The sequence below is a fragment of the Sorghum bicolor genome, chromosome 1 (assembly GCF_000003195.3).
Source record: "Sorghum bicolor cultivar BTx623 chromosome 1, Sorghum_bicolor_NCBIv3, whole genome shotgun sequence".
Lineage (NCBI taxonomy): Eukaryota > Viridiplantae > Streptophyta > Magnoliopsida > Poales > Poaceae > Sorghum > Sorghum bicolor.
In genome coordinates this window covers 52,992,933-53,007,330 of record NC_012870.2, presented here as the reverse complement: position 1 = coordinate 53,007,330, position 14,398 = coordinate 52,992,933, and the positions used below count along the sequence as shown (strand labels likewise).

The window sequence follows — 14,398 nt, the reverse complement described above, 5'->3', positions numbered from 1 at the left end:
CCCACCCACGACGGGTTAGGCCGCTGTCGCGTGGGGCCAGAGGCCGGTGGGAACCAGCTGTCTGTGAGGATCCGGGCGAGCCCCCCGTGCGCGCGTAGGCGTGGGAGCGGTGCGAACCGGCAGGGGGCGCGTGGTGTCCGCATCTCGGTGCGGTCGCACCAGGTTGGAATTCATTTCCAGTTCCCCTCCCTTGTTTTCTTTCTCTATACTATAGGCCGACTAACTAGGTTTAAAAATTCGTCTCGTACATTTTGAATAAATTATGCAATTATTTTTTATTTTTATCTATATTTAATACTCTATGTATGCGTCTAAAGATTCGATGTAACGGAAAATTTTGAAAAAAAAATTAGATTTTTGGGTGGAAGTAAACAATGCCGTAGTAGTATACATATATACGTACATCTCCTCCTTTGCAATTGTTACCATCTCTTTTCATTCACACTCACGCGTCAACTGAACAGCAATCCAAATAAAATCATTTTTTCCACCCAAGAAATAATAAAAAGAGAAGACATGGAGGGCGGGGAAAAGGGCAAGGGCCGTAGGTGAGTAGTACGTGCCCCATTTCTTGGCATAATACATAATATAATTAAATTATATCATGGACAAGGAGGGAAAAGGGGGGGATTGGGTGGTGTGACGTGGGATTGAGAGCGGAGCGGCGCGGCGGATTAATTGGACGGGAAGGATTAGGACGGGAGCATGGAATGCAAGGGAGAATCTGCACTGCAGCTGCAGCTGCCCTGCCCCTGCCTTCCCTTTTTTTCTCTCTCTCGCGCGCTTTGCTTTCAGGCCGGCTGGGTCGTAGTTTGAGGAAGCATCTCCAATCTCCAATTAATGAATGATGAATGGCTCGTGGAATGGATGGGGATGTATCCGCGGCCGGGTTCCAGCGCCACGGCTATTTAAGGTACACTATTCAATTCCTTGTGCTGATTATTGGTGATGATGTGCCACGGCATTGCTTACTTCTCCCAAACGTAACTTAATTTGAACCATTTATGTATGTATGTATAATACCATAAATTTGTGATATGGAGTACTCCCTCCGTCCTCAAATACTGCTATTTCTAGCAGATTTCAGACAGATTAGTGTGGCAAACAAAAGACCATTCTACCCTCAATTAATGTGGGTTCCACCATTTAATCATGCACGTTAAGCCATGGTTCTCTGGTTCCAACGAGCTACATTTAATGCCAACTAAACATACTCAAACAATTACCATGTGCCAAAGTACTACTCCCTAGAAGAAATTAAATGGGTTGGTGGACCACGAAAGTTCCGAGGAGAATTTAATGGGCTGGTGGACTGAGTATGCTAGTAGAAATAGCAGTATTTGTGGATAAAATTTTCTCCTAAAAATAGCAGTATTTAGGGACGGAGGGAGTATTACATTCGGTGTATAATACTCCCTCCATACTCATAATTCTTGATGTTTAGAACATGATTGTGTAACCAAGGAGCGATTAATTAAGGGTTAGTTTTCCATGTCTGCTCTTAATAAATATGGTTACGAATACTCTCTATACAAGAAATTAAACTAGCTCAGTTGGTTAGTGTGCACACACTAAAGCATTAGGGGTGTGTTTGGTTACCTGGCTTCTTTCTAGCTTGGCTAGGAAATAAGCCAGGCTAACCTAAGCCTGACTCCAGCAAGCCAATATGAGTTTTTTGGTTGTCTACACTATCTAAACCTGGTTAGCATCTAGTTGTGTTTGGTTGGTTGGTTTGGCTGGGGTAGAGTCACCTCCTCTTTACACGGGTAACTTCACCATCTTTTGCAGCAATTCATCGAGCACACGATGAGCGTCACTCCGACGTGAACCAGAGCATGGGACGAGCCTCGTCCTGGTCGAGGGAGAGGGAGGGGAGGGGAGTGGGGGCTCGCCGACGAGCAGCTAGGAGGAGGTGGGGGCTCGCCATCTTCATCTTGTACCTCGAGAGAGGTGGAGGTGGCGACACGACGGAGCCAGCGATGGAGGCCAGCAGCATGCTGAAGCACCTCCGCCGCGACCGGACCTCCGCTGCTCCCGGCCAGCAGTGCGCTCCGGCGAGCCGCGACGCCGACGAGCTGGATCCCCTCGCCCTCGCGCGCTGGATCCCGACCCGCTCCGCCGCCAGGCTCGCGCGCTCCGGCGAGCCGCGACGCGGATCCCGACCTGCTCCGCCGCCAGGCTCGCGCGCTCCGGCAAATCTCGGCCTTCCGCTCCACCCCGCCCACCTCCCATCCTCGGCCATCTCGGGGGCGGCGGGGCGGGCCCGGCGGGAGCAGGAGCGGCGGGGGCTCGTCGGCGCTGGAGAGAGGGATGCCGAAGAGAGGGTGCGGGGGAGATGGCGTGGCACCGCCGACGGTCCAGGAACGAACGCGTTGTCAGGCGAAGGATGTAGACGAGGGCGGTGACGAGAGCTCAGTTCGGAGCTTAGCCAAGCCTGGCCCTCCAAAGAACGATCAACCCATGCGTTTTTTCAGAGCCTGGCTAAGGGGTGGTCGGTGGCTTCCTGGAGCCTGGCTTAAGTCTCTAAACAGAGAACCAAACAGCATGAAGGTGGCTTACTGAAGCCTGGTTGGGACTTAGCCACCCAACCAAACAGACCCTAGGTCTCAGGTTCAATCCCTGATAACCACTCTTTTTTTCTCTTTTTTTGTGTGTGGGCGGCATGCGAGCATTGAATGCGAGCGAGAGCGAAGAACGCGCATGCAGTGGCCAACGCGAGAGCAGAGAACATGCAAAGACCAACGCTGCGGAGAGTAATTTCATTCGGGCGAGTCGAACGAACGCGAACGCCCGGGGTAGTATCATCCGTGCGAGCAGTTGCGGCCGGAGAACGTCAAGTTTCACGAAATCAACCAAGGAGTCCATGACGTCTACTTTTTCAGGTATGGAGGGAGTAATAGTAGTAAAAACTTTCCAAACTTCGATGTCACTGAAAAATTGGTCGGACTCAAACTGCACAATTCTTAGTGAAATCACACCATCAAACTTTAATTCATATAAACATACCCAACATAAACAAATGTATTTGGAAACTAAGAGCACATTTTTCGATTATAAGGGAAACTGCTAAAAGATAATTTAACTAAGGGAAACTGCTAACATAGGGAAACTTGTTGTTTTTGTCACAAGAGGAGACAGTTAGACACCTTTTTCGATTATCAGATTTGGTTATGCTACTCCTATAAGATTATCTTGTAAGAATATTGACTTCTTATAGGTTGATATTGTCTTACCCCCACTAACTAAGTACGCCAAATTATTAGATATAAATTGTTTTCTAAATAGGGTTTTAACTACATTCATGTGGCTTAAAAGGCTCTCGGGACCACACGTCAGTTGGACAAATGACGTGGCCAAATCCTAATCCTAAGAGAAGAAACGGTGTGTGCTTGTAGCAAGTCACCACTTATCACAACAAAGCAAAGCCAAAGGCAAAAAAACAAGAACCTCACTTACCAATCTAAACGTTGCACTGCCATCTTTGTTTGTACTTCACCCATCATTTTCTACCCACCCTTTTTCTCTTATGTTGTTTAATAATCACCCAGGGCAATTATGGTGTCAAAGGTTGTCCCATGCTTTTCTCCTTGTCCTTTGTTCACTCTTCTTTTTTCTTTGTGGCCACAGAATTTGTACCATCAAACTTGTAAAAAGAAAGTTTGATATGCTTAATGTCTTGATATTTCCTAGCCACTTGGGCTACTGTCATATGTATGGCTAATTCGTGTTATAAGTTTTAGTTGACCAAAAAAAGGTGAAACACATAATTAAACACCACAAACGCATGGATTCAATGTGACCGCACGTAGAAAAATATTAAGAAGAATCAGATGGAGGTAGTGTGGTTTCGTCCATGATTCTGTTCGGTATTTGTGTAATTATGCACACTTCCAGACTTTAGGCCTTGTTTAGTTTCCAAATTTTTTTGGTTTTGGGTATTATAGTATTTTCGTTTTTATTTGACAATTATTGTCCAATCGTAGACTAACTAGGCTTAAAAGATTCATCCCATGATTTACAGGTGAACTGTGTAATTATTTTTTGTTTTCGACTATATTTAATGTTTTATGCATTTTCCGCAAGATTCGTTGTGACAGAGAATCTTGAAAAATATTTTGTTTCTGGGTTGAACTAAACGAGGCCTAGTATGAAGATCTATCGTCCCTCTTCTCTGTCTGCCCACTCTTGCACCTTACTTGAGCACCCAAGTAAGTACAGGCTAGAAAATGAACAATGAACAAATTACTATGAAACACGGTTTTTTAAAAGCTCATTTGGTAGCTTGGGAGTTCGACTCCTCACTTTTGCATACGCAGCATTGTAAAGAAAAATCCCCTCGTCTATCCCACGCCAGAGCGGAGCTACGATGCCACTATATATGAGTGAGATAAGGGTTTGGGAATTTTCTCGATCTACGTAAAGGTTATCTTCTTAAATGAAATACCTAGGGACCGTCTACCCCAGGATCGAGTTTTAAACACGGTTTCTTAAGAACATATAAAAGCACACAATTGGGAAATAGAGATGGACGCCTCACAATCATAACGTTCTTGTGCCAAGTACGGTTCCAAGGTTCTGCACTAACAAACATTACTGACTATTTTTGAGAATCCATAGATGAAGGTGGAAGCAACCCTCTTGTTGGCCCAAAAATGTCAGACAAGCACTAAATCGACTTTGGACGTGAACCCTCTCGATCTCTCGCAAAAAAAAAACAAAGCGAAACAAAATATAGGCTTCACACGACCCACGGATCAGGGCCATAGTCGGGGTGATTGGTGTGGAAAAGAGGAGTTAGATTTGATCTTTCACAGAGTCTTTTTTCATCAGCATTGGGCTAGAAATTGAGAAGAAGTAGTACTTTTGACTATTCAACTATTGCCCGAGTTTACTGTTAACTATGTAACTCTAAAACTAAAATTTTCCAGTATCAAACCATCAATACGGGATAAGGACACAGCTTAAGGAGATAATTTTTCTAAAACCTTTTTAGCTCAAGGACAGGAACACAAATCAATTTTAGCCTTTTTTTTAAAACACAACCCAAGAAAAGAGAAATCGACTAAAAAAGCTTACATGGTGATTGTATATTTTCTAAAAATAATAAAAATCAATTTATTTTTCTAAAAATTAATACTTATTCATTTAAACAACAAAATTATGAAATCAGCACCAACAGTTTTCTAAAAAATATATAACGTATTATGGTGCTATATATTTGGAGTTTTTTTTGAACATGGGACTGATTTTATTCATGCAAGATAGATACATCGTTAGCCAAACCATCAATGATGCAGCTAGGGGGATCATCATCCCAAATACAATTTTGTCTAAGCGATCGAGCTCGCTGTGCTAAAGTATGAGCAACCAGATTATCTTCCCTATTGCAGTGCTCAATTGTTATCTCCTGAAACCCACTCCACAAATTATTGCATTCATCATAAATTGGAGCTGCAGAGTTCGCTGAAAAACCCCCTCCCTGCATAATCTGCACCACTTCCATGCAATCCGATTGAATGATGAGTTTGTTGCATCCAATTCTTTGGGCTAGCATCAATCCTTCCTTAAGGGCATAAGCCTCTGCCATTGGTGCATCTACTAGGTGCCTGACGAAACTATGGGTGGCTGCTAGAAATCCCCCTGAGCTGTCCCGTATCACTGCTCCAACGCTACCACATCCCCCATTTTCGTCAAACCCGGCATCAACGTTCACCATAACCATCCCCGACGGCGGTTTCTTCCAACCTTGTCTCAACCTGCCAGTTTTCTTCTCAGCTAACATATAGTTCTTGGTAAGTGCGACAATTGCCATGGCCGACCTTGAGGATTTCTGAACAGACTCTTCATGGGTAAATTGCCGACGTTCCCACCAGTTATACCATCCTGCCGTCAAGACCAGTTCTGCCAGTCCCACTTGCAATGCATGAATTTGATCTTCATTTATAATAATCTCTTCTAGAATCACAGACCCCGATCGATCAATGTCAGTAAATTGTTGAATTTTTCCTCCTAAACCCATCGATCTCCAGATTGCTCTCATTCTGTCACAAGTAAAGATAAGATGCTTAACATCTTCAGCTCCTTGCTGACATACCGGGCAGCCTCCTGATTCACCAATATGCCGATTAGCTAGGATCATTTTACATGGCAAAAAACCATTGAGTGCCCTCCAACCGAATATTTTAATTTTTGATGGAATTTTCAACCTCCATAATCTCTTCCACAGCTTACTCCTTGATGTAGTCCCCGCTGTACTCCGAATAGCTCTGGTTCCAAACTTCTCCTCCCATTGACAGTGATATGCTGATTTGACTGAAAAAGTACCACTTCTGTTATAATGCCAGGCCACAACATCCTCCCTACCCGGTGTAATTGGAATTTGCCTAATCCGATACACATCGGTTGGCCAAAATATCGACTTTAGCAAATCCACATCCCAAGTATGATCAATGGGATTAATCAGTTCATCCACAGTTGTCACCAGTCTATTACCCCTTCTCGTCTGCACTTTCAAATTATGACTTCCTGGTATCCAATTATCTTCCCAGATTTTGATCTGTGATCCATCTCCCACTCTCTCGATATAGCCTTTCTTGAAACATTGGAGACCAGCAAAAATACTTTGCCATGTATAGGAACTCCCACTCTTCAACCTTGCATCAAGTAACTTGCCATCAGGGAAATAACGTGCTCTAAGAACTCTAGCACAAAGTGAGTCTGGGTTACTCAAACGTGCTCTAAGAACTCTAGCACAAAGTGAGTCTGGGTTACTCAGAAGTCTCCAAACCTGTTTTGCAAGCATTGCTAGATTGAAACATTGAAAGTCCCTAAAGCCCATTCCTCCCTTGCACTTTGGCACACACATTTTCCACCATTCCTGCCAATGAATCCTCTTACGATCTGCCTCATCTCCCCACCAGTATTGCGAGATGACACTTGTGATTCCTTTGCATATTTTTGTCGGAATTCTAAATACCATCATCGCATAGACCGGCACGGCCTGAGCTATAGATTTAATAAGAGTCTCCTTTCCTCCTAAACTTAGAGATTTTTCCTTCCAGCCTGCAACCCGAGCCACCACCCTGTCAATTAGGTGCCTGAAGCAGTCGCTTCTGTCAGCTCCCACCATAGCTAGTAGCCCCAGATATTTGTCTGTGAGTGACTCAGTCACAATATTCAGACTTTCACAAATTTCAGCCTTTACTTCCACATTTGTGTTTCTTGAAAAATAGATACTTGATTTTGCCTCACTTATCTTTTGCCCGGAGCTTGCACAATATCTGTCTAGAATATTTGCTAGGCAATCGGCATTTGCCTTGTCCGCTTTCATTAGTATGAGAGAGTCATCCGCAAATAGTAAGTGTCGAGATTGTAGGTGCCCCTCTGCACACTTTTACCCCCTCCAATTCTCCTCGTTCCTCCGCTTTCCTAATCATACACGATAGGCCTTCAGCTACCAACAGAAATAAATAGGGTGATAGAGGATCACCTTGCCGTATGCCCCTGGTTGGTATAAACATCTCTGTCTCAAAATTATTGAATCGGACTCTATAGCGAACCGAGGAAACACATGCCATAATTAATCGGATCCAGCGATGATCAAACCCCAAACTGGACATAATCTTTTCCAGAAATATCCACTCCACCGTGTCATAAGCCTTGTGCATATCTAGCTTGATAGCACAAGCTCCCTTGCTCTCTTTTTTCTTCTTCATTGTATGTATACATTCATATGCCAATAGAATGTTATCTGTTATTAATCGTCCTGGGACAAAAGCGCTCTGGGAATCGCTAATAATCTCAGGTAGCATAGATTTGAGTCTAAACGCTAGCATCTTGGAGATAACCTTATACACCACATTACATAATGAGATTGGGCGAATTGGGTTACCTTCTCAGGCACATCGACCTTGGGAATCATAACAATGGTTGTATCATTCCAGCCCATAGGTATAGTTGCATTGTTAATTGCTCCCAACACTTCTTCAACAAGATCATCCTCCACAAAGTTCCAGAAACGTTTGAAGAAAATAGCGTGGAGACCATCCGGGCCAGGGGCCTTCAGGTCGCCAATGCTGAATAAAGCTTTCTTTACCTCCTCTCTTGTGAAGGGTTCAAGTAGAGCTTGGTTCATTTCATTTGTGACTCTCCTATCCACGTCATTCAGAACCCCATCCTCCACATCCAGAACCTCTCTGGTGAACAAGGTACCAAAATAGTCCTTCACCATCGTCCCCATTGTGTCAATATCTTCATGAAAAATTCCCTGATCATCCACCAAACCTTTCACCAGATTCCTCTTCTTGCGGCTTAAAGCAAAATGATGAAAAAAATTAGTATTCTTGTCCCCATGTTTGAGCCAATTTGCACGTGCCCTTTGCACCCAATATATCTCCTCTTGTTCTAGTTGCAATTCAATTTGGAGCAGGATTTCCTTTTGGGCATTCACAGCCTCATCAGTCTGCTCTCCTTTCTTCAATTCCTCCAATTTTCTCCTAAGGTTCTTCATTCGTTGGACAGGTTTCTTCAACACCTTCCTATCCCATTCATGCAGCTCTGAATGAACCTGGTTCAACTTACTCATCAGGAGCCCTCCCTGTCCTTGTGCAGACGCACGCGCCTAGGCCGTCTGCACCACCTCCTGCACCGTCTCTTCCTTCAACCATTTGGCTTCAAAACGTTTTGTACAATTAACCTGATAGTGCCCCTGCAAATTCTCAGTCCTCACACTTAAAGGCCGGTGATCAAACTTGAGATACTCTCCATTCACAAGCTCAACATTGGGAAACATCTCTCTCCATTGGTCATTAATTACACCACGATCAAGTCGCTCCCTAATCTTCCCCCTCTGCCAGGTGAATATGTCCCCTGTATACCCCATATCAGATAGACCACAATCATCAAGAGCATCTTGAAAGTCTTGTAGTTGACTTTGTGATCTTGCTCTGCCTCCTTCCTTTTCATGGTGAAGCAAAATTTCATTGAAATCACCCATCATCAGCCATGGCAACGTACTCATGCTATCTTTAAGTTCTCTCATCGCCTCCCAGGTCTGTTCCTTATGGTAGGGGTCTCCATAAATCCCAGTAAGACGCCACTCCTCCTCTTCTTCCATTACTACGTCAATATAGTACTGGGATATATTTACCGGTCTAACCACCACCTCCTTCTTCCAGAGCATCAACAAACCACCACTACGGCCATCGCTCTCATGGATGGCAAACTTCTCACATCCCACTTTTCGTTTCAGGTTTTCTACCTTTGCTTTACTCAGATGTGTCTCAGACAGAAAAAGAACATCTGGATTCTCCCGCCTCTGGACCTCCAGAAGCGCTCGAACTGCCCGGTGGCTAGCAAGCCCCCGGCAGTTCCAAGCCAAGATTTTCATTGTGCTCGGTCACTCTCCTCGAAGGAGAGCGCCGATCTTGCATTTGTTGGTTCATCATTCACCTCCTTCTCCCCTTCGCTCCTCCTTGGCCTCTTTTTTTCCTGTAGAGCAAGCGGACTGATAGATTGATCCCCCAGTTGCTTAGCTATCTCCACTTTTTCAACGGCCATACCATTCTCATCTTTTTCCACCACCATATCCTCCTCCTCATCTTTATCTTCATTCAAGGAGTCATACATCTCATCAGAGTCCTCTATTCCCCCATTGCCACGTCCAAAACTTCTCCCACGACCTCTTCCTCTTCCTCCACCGCGACCCCCTCTCTCGTTCCTCACCATGGTAGACGGCATGAAAGCAACTCTCAGCCACTCCCCCCATTCACACTTCTCCTTTGGGTGAACCCCATCCCCACATTCCACAACCTTGTGTCCAATGCATCCACAGAAAAAACAGAAGGTTGGGAGCTTCTCATATTGTACCAGACACCTCATTTTCTCCTTCAAGGTAATTGGAACCACTCGGACCAGGGGCTTCTTGAGATCAAGCCAAACCCTAGCCCTAAGAAACGGTGTCGAATTGATCTTTCCATCATCCACCGACACAACGATGCAATCTCCTACCTTCTTAGCAACTTTCTCTGCCAACACTTTCTTCTTCATAAGCATCTCCGGGACCCCCTGGATCCTTGTCCAGATTGGGATCTTATCAAGCTTGTACGTCTTCACATTAGAGTACCCATCGTACTCCTCCATAACAATCGCCGATCCACAGAATAACCATGGTCTTCCCTCCATAACCCTGTTCCAATCTCCTAAGCAGTGGAACTAGACTACGAACAAGTTGGGTTCCTTCGCCTTGAAAGTCACCTCTTTCGCCGCTCCCCACGCGTTCCTCAGTGCGCCAAACAGCGCCGCATGACTAAACGGCTTGGTCGTATGCACTCTGAACAGGGCCAACCATCGAACCTCCTTGATGAGTTCCTCAAACTCCTCTGAGAAATAAAGGTCTTCTTCCTCCTCTCCTTGAAGTGTCAGACTTTCAATATGTTCCTCCAGACTTGGCATCGTTCCATCCCCCACATCCTTTTCCTTCCCCTTCTCGTTCTCAGTACTCGCCATGCAGATCGATCAACAATCTTTTCCAACCCCGGATAGGGATCAGCAGAGCCGGCGATCAATTTCGGTGGAGAGATCACGTAGATCGTACGTGAGATAGGTGGACTCCCGCCGCCGCCGCCGCGGGAGTAAACGAAACCCTAGGTTAGGGGACTGTCACGTTGGGGCGTGCTGTCTTTGACTAATAGGGAAGGCGATAAGAACGGAGGAGCTATATATTTGGAGTTATTTGATCTTGTAGTTGATCCTAACAAATTGGCCCGAACAGTATGTGCTATAATGTTCATATTTTTCTAGCCCGACCCGACTAAAGAAAAAAATGCCCTGCAAATCGGAACAATTAAACACCATGATCAATTGGTGTACGTGCACACGAAACGTGCATCCCGCTGATCAAATTTACTTGAGCTCCGGTAATAAATTTAGGAAGCCGATCAACTAGATGAGAAATTGCTTGTCTGGTTGGGGCTCTGTCAGGCATAACTGATTAACTGCATAAAGCCTCACGTGACTGAATCCTTTTTTTTTTGAGGGAACAGGTGACTGAATCCTGTCCTACAAAGGCTACATGGCTACACCATGCAAGCATCGATTGTACTCGTCGCGTTGACCTGCTGCAACACACGCCGAGTCGTTGAGTCTCGATGCAACACCGAGTGAAGGAGGAGACCCTTGCGTTGTCAATAGATTGAAAAACGCCCAATCGAAGGAGACCAGACCAGAGGTGTGCAGAAAGGAAACATCCAAGAGAGACCAGACCTTTTGGTCTTTTAGGCCAATATATATAAAATAACCTTCACTAGTACTTAATTCATCCCAAATTATAAAACATTTGACTTTTTTAACATCAAATTTGACCATTTATCTTATTCAAAAGTTTATGCAAAATATTATATTTTTTGTCGGTTTATTAATAAAAGTTCTTCAATAATGACTTAAATTTGACTATTTTTTATAATTTTTTAAAATAAGACGAGTGGTCAAATTTGAGATAAAAAGTTAAATATTTTATAATTTAGGATGGATGGAGTAGCATGTTTGGTTGCCTACTTGTAAGAGTCTAGCCTGGATTCGGAAACCAGGCTTAGCTGTATTTGTTTCGTTAACTAAATCCGAGATTGAGAAGAGGGCTTGCTTGGTTGCATGTAATGAGATGTGTTACATTGAATTGAGATAAAAAGGTACTCCCTCTATTCTAAATTATAAGTTATTACAAAAATCTTAGAGAGTCAAAACATTTTTAAGTTTGATCAAAATTATAGAGGGAGAAATACAAAGATTTAGAACATAAAATGAGTATACTATGAAAATATAATTAAGGACGAATCTAATGATACTTAGTTGGTATCATAATAATTATTATTTTATTATATAAATTTGGTCAAACTTAAAATAGTATGACTCTCCAAGATTCTTGGAATGACTTATAATTTAGGATGGAGAGAGTACCAGGATAATATTTTTTCGGTTAACTTAGTTGTATATCACTTATTTTATCATATTAAACCATAATTTACTTTAAAATATATTAATATGTCTTAAATTATGCTAGTCATATACTATATACTAATACTAGCATTAACATTACTAGTATCTTGCATCCCGCGAGCCTGATTCCGGAGAAACAAATTTCATTCTCGTTTCTCAGGAGCCAAGCTCGTTGGCTGCCTTTGTATCTCCGGAGCGTAATCTACTGATCAGCGTCTGACTACCTTGCACCGATACGGGATACGGATACGGCGATACCGATACGGCGATACGTTGATACGGCATTTTCAGAAAATAAGGATACGCCGATACGACAAGTATATAAATATACAAAAAAAAATCACAATACTCCTATTAAGAATAATTTTCACTCTAGTAGAATAATCAACAAATAGAGATGACAAAATATAGACATGGCTAGTACCATGAAGCATTTAAGATACTTGGTTTCACACTAGCAGAAAACTAAATATTGTTTTTAATATCCTTACAGCAGAATAATAAATATTAGGATACTATAAGTTTTAGGCTTAGTCCGCTACTACATCTATTGTGTACGTGTGGTGGCTAGTAGGGTTTTAGTGTTGTGTAAATGGGCCACAAAAATGAGCTGCTAACTTGATGGACTTCAATTTGAGAGGTTATGGGCTGGGAAGTATCGGGAAGGTATCGGTCTAGTATCGACGAAGTATCGGATTTATTTTATTTATTTTTATTTCTCTATTTCCCCGATACTTCTCCGATACCGTATCGACGCCGTATCGGATACGTATCGCGATACCGGTACGGCGATTTAGAGAAGTATGGGATAACATAGGCGTCTGATTTAGATCAACATCCAGGCAACCAAACGTTGTGGGTTGTTTGAATTTGAATAGCCACCGCTGCCTGAGATGCCGAAGCAGCGGCGTGCCGTGAATGAATTGCTCTGCCTGCGCGATGAGCAGATACGCATATGGTGCTTGAAACTGACAGTGCGGTGATTGTTGATAGACTGAAGAATAATGAGCAGGATCGATCGGTGGCCTGGTCCGTAGTTTGGTGGTGGTTAAGATTAGCAGGTGTCAGACTAATTAATGTAGCTCATGAGCTTGCTCACTTTACTACTAGGACTGGTTGTAGTCAAGTCTTTTTTTTTTTGCTTCTTTTCATGAGTTTGCTTTATCCTAGGCTTGTAATGGCACTATTTGATTGTTAATAAAGTTCTTTTTTTTTTGCAAAAAAGAGAAAATTCTATGGGTGCTTCTTCCATTAATAAAACGGTTCGTACGTACTCTGTCAGTTTGTTTTCAAACATGTAACGTTTAAAACAAACTAATCAGTCTAAAATAAATAATAGTTTCAGTCAAAAAAAAATAATAGTTAACTTGTTTCAAATGTTATGTTTTAATTCGTCAAAGGAGGATAATTAGTAAGTATGATCCAAGAAACTTTTACAGTTTTGTTGGATCCGTCTCCCATTGGTAAAGAGATTAACCAAACAAAGTGATGAATACAAAAACTTGTTTGTGCAATTTACATGTACCATACCAACTTTACCTCCCTCATGCGCTCCTCCCACCGACACAATAGAAAGCACTCAAAGACAGACGTTTCACTTCACCCCGGTGCTAGGCCCGCAAAGAAACAAGCCTCATGGGCCAAATTGTTAGTGAAGCTTACGCTACCAGACTCCCTCATTTCCTTCCTTGTCCGTATAAAAGGAGAGTGGCCTTCTTTACTTCATAAAAATTTTGGTTTTTTTTATTACTGTACCATTTTTGTTTTTATTTGACAAACATTGTCCAATCACGGAGTAACTAGGCTCAAAAAATTCATCTCACAAATTACAGGTAAACTGTGTAATTAGTTTTTATTTTTATCTATATTTAATACACCATGCATGCGACCAAATATTCGATATGACGGAGAATTTTAAAAAATTTTGTGAACTAAACAATGCCTTTACTCGTCCACGGACAAGTGGATCTGATCTGTCAGCGCTCTTTGTAATAAAAAATGGAGCTGACGACCACCAGATGACACTAATGTTGTCCCACATGTCAGTGACGGCTGTTTGGTTGGTGTGGAAGTCTAGCAAGGCAAAGATGTTCTACGAGGTGTTTGGTTGGTGTCGTTAAAGTCTAATAGGTGCTCTAGCATTTGACAATTAGTATTCAATTATAGACTAATTAGACTCAAAAGTTTTGTCTCGAAAATTACTCTCTAATCATATTTTTAGTTTCTAAATAGTCTATATTTAGTACTTTATGTATGTGTATAAACATTCAATGTGACATACGGTAAACTTGATTGCCTAATTTTTTTTATCACTCATCACATCGAATATTTGGATACACATTTACGTAACTAAAAGAACATCTATAGAATAATTTGCGAGACGAATCTTTAAACCTAATTAGTACAC

General features: G+C 42.7%; 1 protein-coding gene across 1 annotated transcript; it reads right to left on the bottom strand.

The window, feature by feature from the left end:
• On the bottom strand, positions 8,621 to 9,388 carry LOC110432059. Its single transcript, XM_021452056.1, has one exon. It carries the CDS (start codon positions 9,386 to 9,388, stop codon positions 8,621 to 8,623), a length of 768 nt encoding a protein of 255 aa, XP_021307731.1.